The sequence below is a fragment of the Phytophthora infestans genome, genomic scaffold, assembly GCF_000142945.1.
Source record: "Phytophthora infestans T30-4 supercont1.3712 genomic scaffold, whole genome shotgun sequence".
NCBI classification, from domain to species: domain Eukaryota; phylum Oomycota; class Peronosporomycetes; order Peronosporales; family Peronosporaceae; genus Phytophthora; species Phytophthora infestans.
Window position 1 is genome coordinate 1 of NW_003304968.1, and position 2,294 is coordinate 2,294.

The following is a 2,294-nucleotide window of genomic DNA, read 5'->3' on the forward strand; positions in this document are numbered from 1 at the left end:
TACGTAACTAGAATGCCTCAGTATTTACTCATACTGTCGAACTATAGGCGGGTACAGGTTCTGGATCGTCATTGCGGCTCACGACACAACCTACATGATCACACAGCCATAGTGCATGTACACGTAATTCTGTGCTGCAAAAAATTGTGTGAAACTTAGCAAACTTGCTGAGTGGGCACGGACCATCTTTGTATTTGACGTCATACAAGCATTACCTAGCCTTTTTCAAATGATCCAACTTCCTAAAGCTCTGTAGTGACGACTACAATCATAGAAATACCTCCAGTTATGATTGCTTCAAAGTGCTATGGAGCCGTCAATGCACGCTGTGTATAAACCTCTACATATAATGGCGGATCCATGTTGGTGGTATCTTCATTTGAGTTGGTGTAGAAGTCCTCTTTGCAGGTGCTCCGCGCATATGATCAGGGTTTGACTACCGTGCGTGTCGGCTCCTAAATTAGTAGTGTGCTGCTCTTCCTGTCAGTGGCCAACACCACCATAACAGTGTGGGTTTAATCAACTGTAGTGATTCTATCTTATCCTCAGACAGGAGGTGCTGTCAAACATCGTCATGATGTTTGTCATAACAGACCAGACCAAGGAAAACGCTACGACAATGATTGTACCGATTCCGATCCACTTGTTCTTACCGATAGTTCGTTTGAGCTCCTGTGTTTCAATCTTCTGTTTGGGTAGCAGCACGAGGAACACAAGCGAGAAAAGCTTGAACGCGTAGGCGATGAGATACGTGTACGTCACCTGCGAACGGACATACGAATTGTCCAGCTGAATAAATTCTGTTTCAACGTCGAAATGGCCGTCGATACTCTTGGTAATGACGCTAGCAAACGGAGACGCCAGTGTGGATACGGCGGTGATTAGACCGTACACCGTGGCCTCGTTACCCTCCTCGATTATCTCCAGTACTGCAAACGTCGCGACGATTGTTCCAATCGCATTTGGGAGATTCTCAACTAGTGGCACTCCAAGCCAGAACCATTGAATACGGTAGACGTCCCAAATGGTGAAGAAAGTAGGGAAGACATCGATGACGATCACAGAGATCTGAGAGATGGCGATCATGTATCGCCAGTTCCAGTTGAGTCCAACCTGTTTGGTCAGATACAGCGAGCCAGCCGACACTATCAAGCCGATGATTGAAGCCACACTATTGTTCACTGGAGTCACCGTCAACCAGTAGCTTTGGATGAGAAATGACGCCGTCACGGACACGTAGGAGAAGACGTTGCGGCAGAAACGGAAGATGACGATTTGGTACACCACGCGCTGCTGGATCAGCTCGTACAGAGCGTAGAGGTATTTCTGTGCCGAGCGACGGTGAGTCTTCTCTTCTGTGATGCAGAACCACGAGAAGGGCATCACGACTAGCGAGAAGACAGCACAGACGCCCATGACGGCGTTGAAGCCCATGGAACCCGAAAACGTACCACCGTAGTCAGCACCGTTGAGTCCGAAGCCAACCATCGCTTGCGATATGATGTGGAATGAGTACTGTACTGCATACACTATGGCTTGCAAAGCACCACGGGTCTTTAAAGGCTCTCGCTGAGCGAGTTCCACGAGGATTCCATCCGAAGCCGTGAAGGCCACAACGCTACCCAGGTTGGCGATGACCATGAGGAAAATGTACTTGACACCCGAATGTTGCGCGTCGGTGTTGAGCTGCGCTGTCTGCTCAGCAGTAAGAGGCGTCATCAACGCCCAGCTGGAGTCCGGGTAGTACGGATCACCGATGGGCATGACGGTCATTACGACTAGCGAAATAAAACACACGGCCCAACCGAGGAGCATGTACGGCCTACGCCGAAAGCCGAAGATCGGGTAGCAATCTGTCACGATGCCAATAAAAACCTTGAGAGTGTAGGGCAGTGTGATCAGGACACTGGCGGACGTGGTCTCATTCCCAGACATGCGGAGGTAGTTCGTCAAGAAAGGGTAGATCACGCTGTACATGGTGCCGTAGACTACACCGACAGCAGCGTATTGGGCCATCAGGCCGATGTTGCTCCAGCTGTAAATGTCGGGTGGGTCTCCTAGACGAATGGCTCCATCTTCAAGCTCTTGGATATCAGGAGTCTTCAGTTCATGGTAGTCGTCGGGCTTGGTTGGCAAACTCGAATTCGACAAGCGCTGCACATCAGGAATGTTCATTGTTGCCAGCGGAATGGGAAATGACTACCGATAAAGCAAGCTACCAGAGCAACGGTGCTGCCTGCCGCCTGTAGTATATAACGAGTGAGTTTCTGCTGTGTACACGAAGTCAAGGTGCG

At 49.8% G+C, this 2,294-nt stretch overlaps 1 protein-coding gene across 1 annotated transcript; it reads right to left on the minus strand.

Annotated features, from left to right (window-relative positions):
• Positions 1 to 534: 534 nt before the first annotated feature.
• PITG_22512 (uncharacterized protein) lies at positions 535 to 2,175 on the minus strand (the record flags this gene model as incomplete). The annotated part of the gene is made up of 3 exons (XM_002909729.1): positions 535 to 972; positions 1,018 to 1,906; positions 1,976 to 2,175. The coding sequence occupies 3 exons, from the start codon at positions 2,173 to 2,175 to the stop codon at positions 535 to 537; spliced, it is 1,527 nt and encodes a 508-aa protein (XP_002909775.1).
• Positions 2,176 to 2,294: the final 119 nt, after the last annotated feature.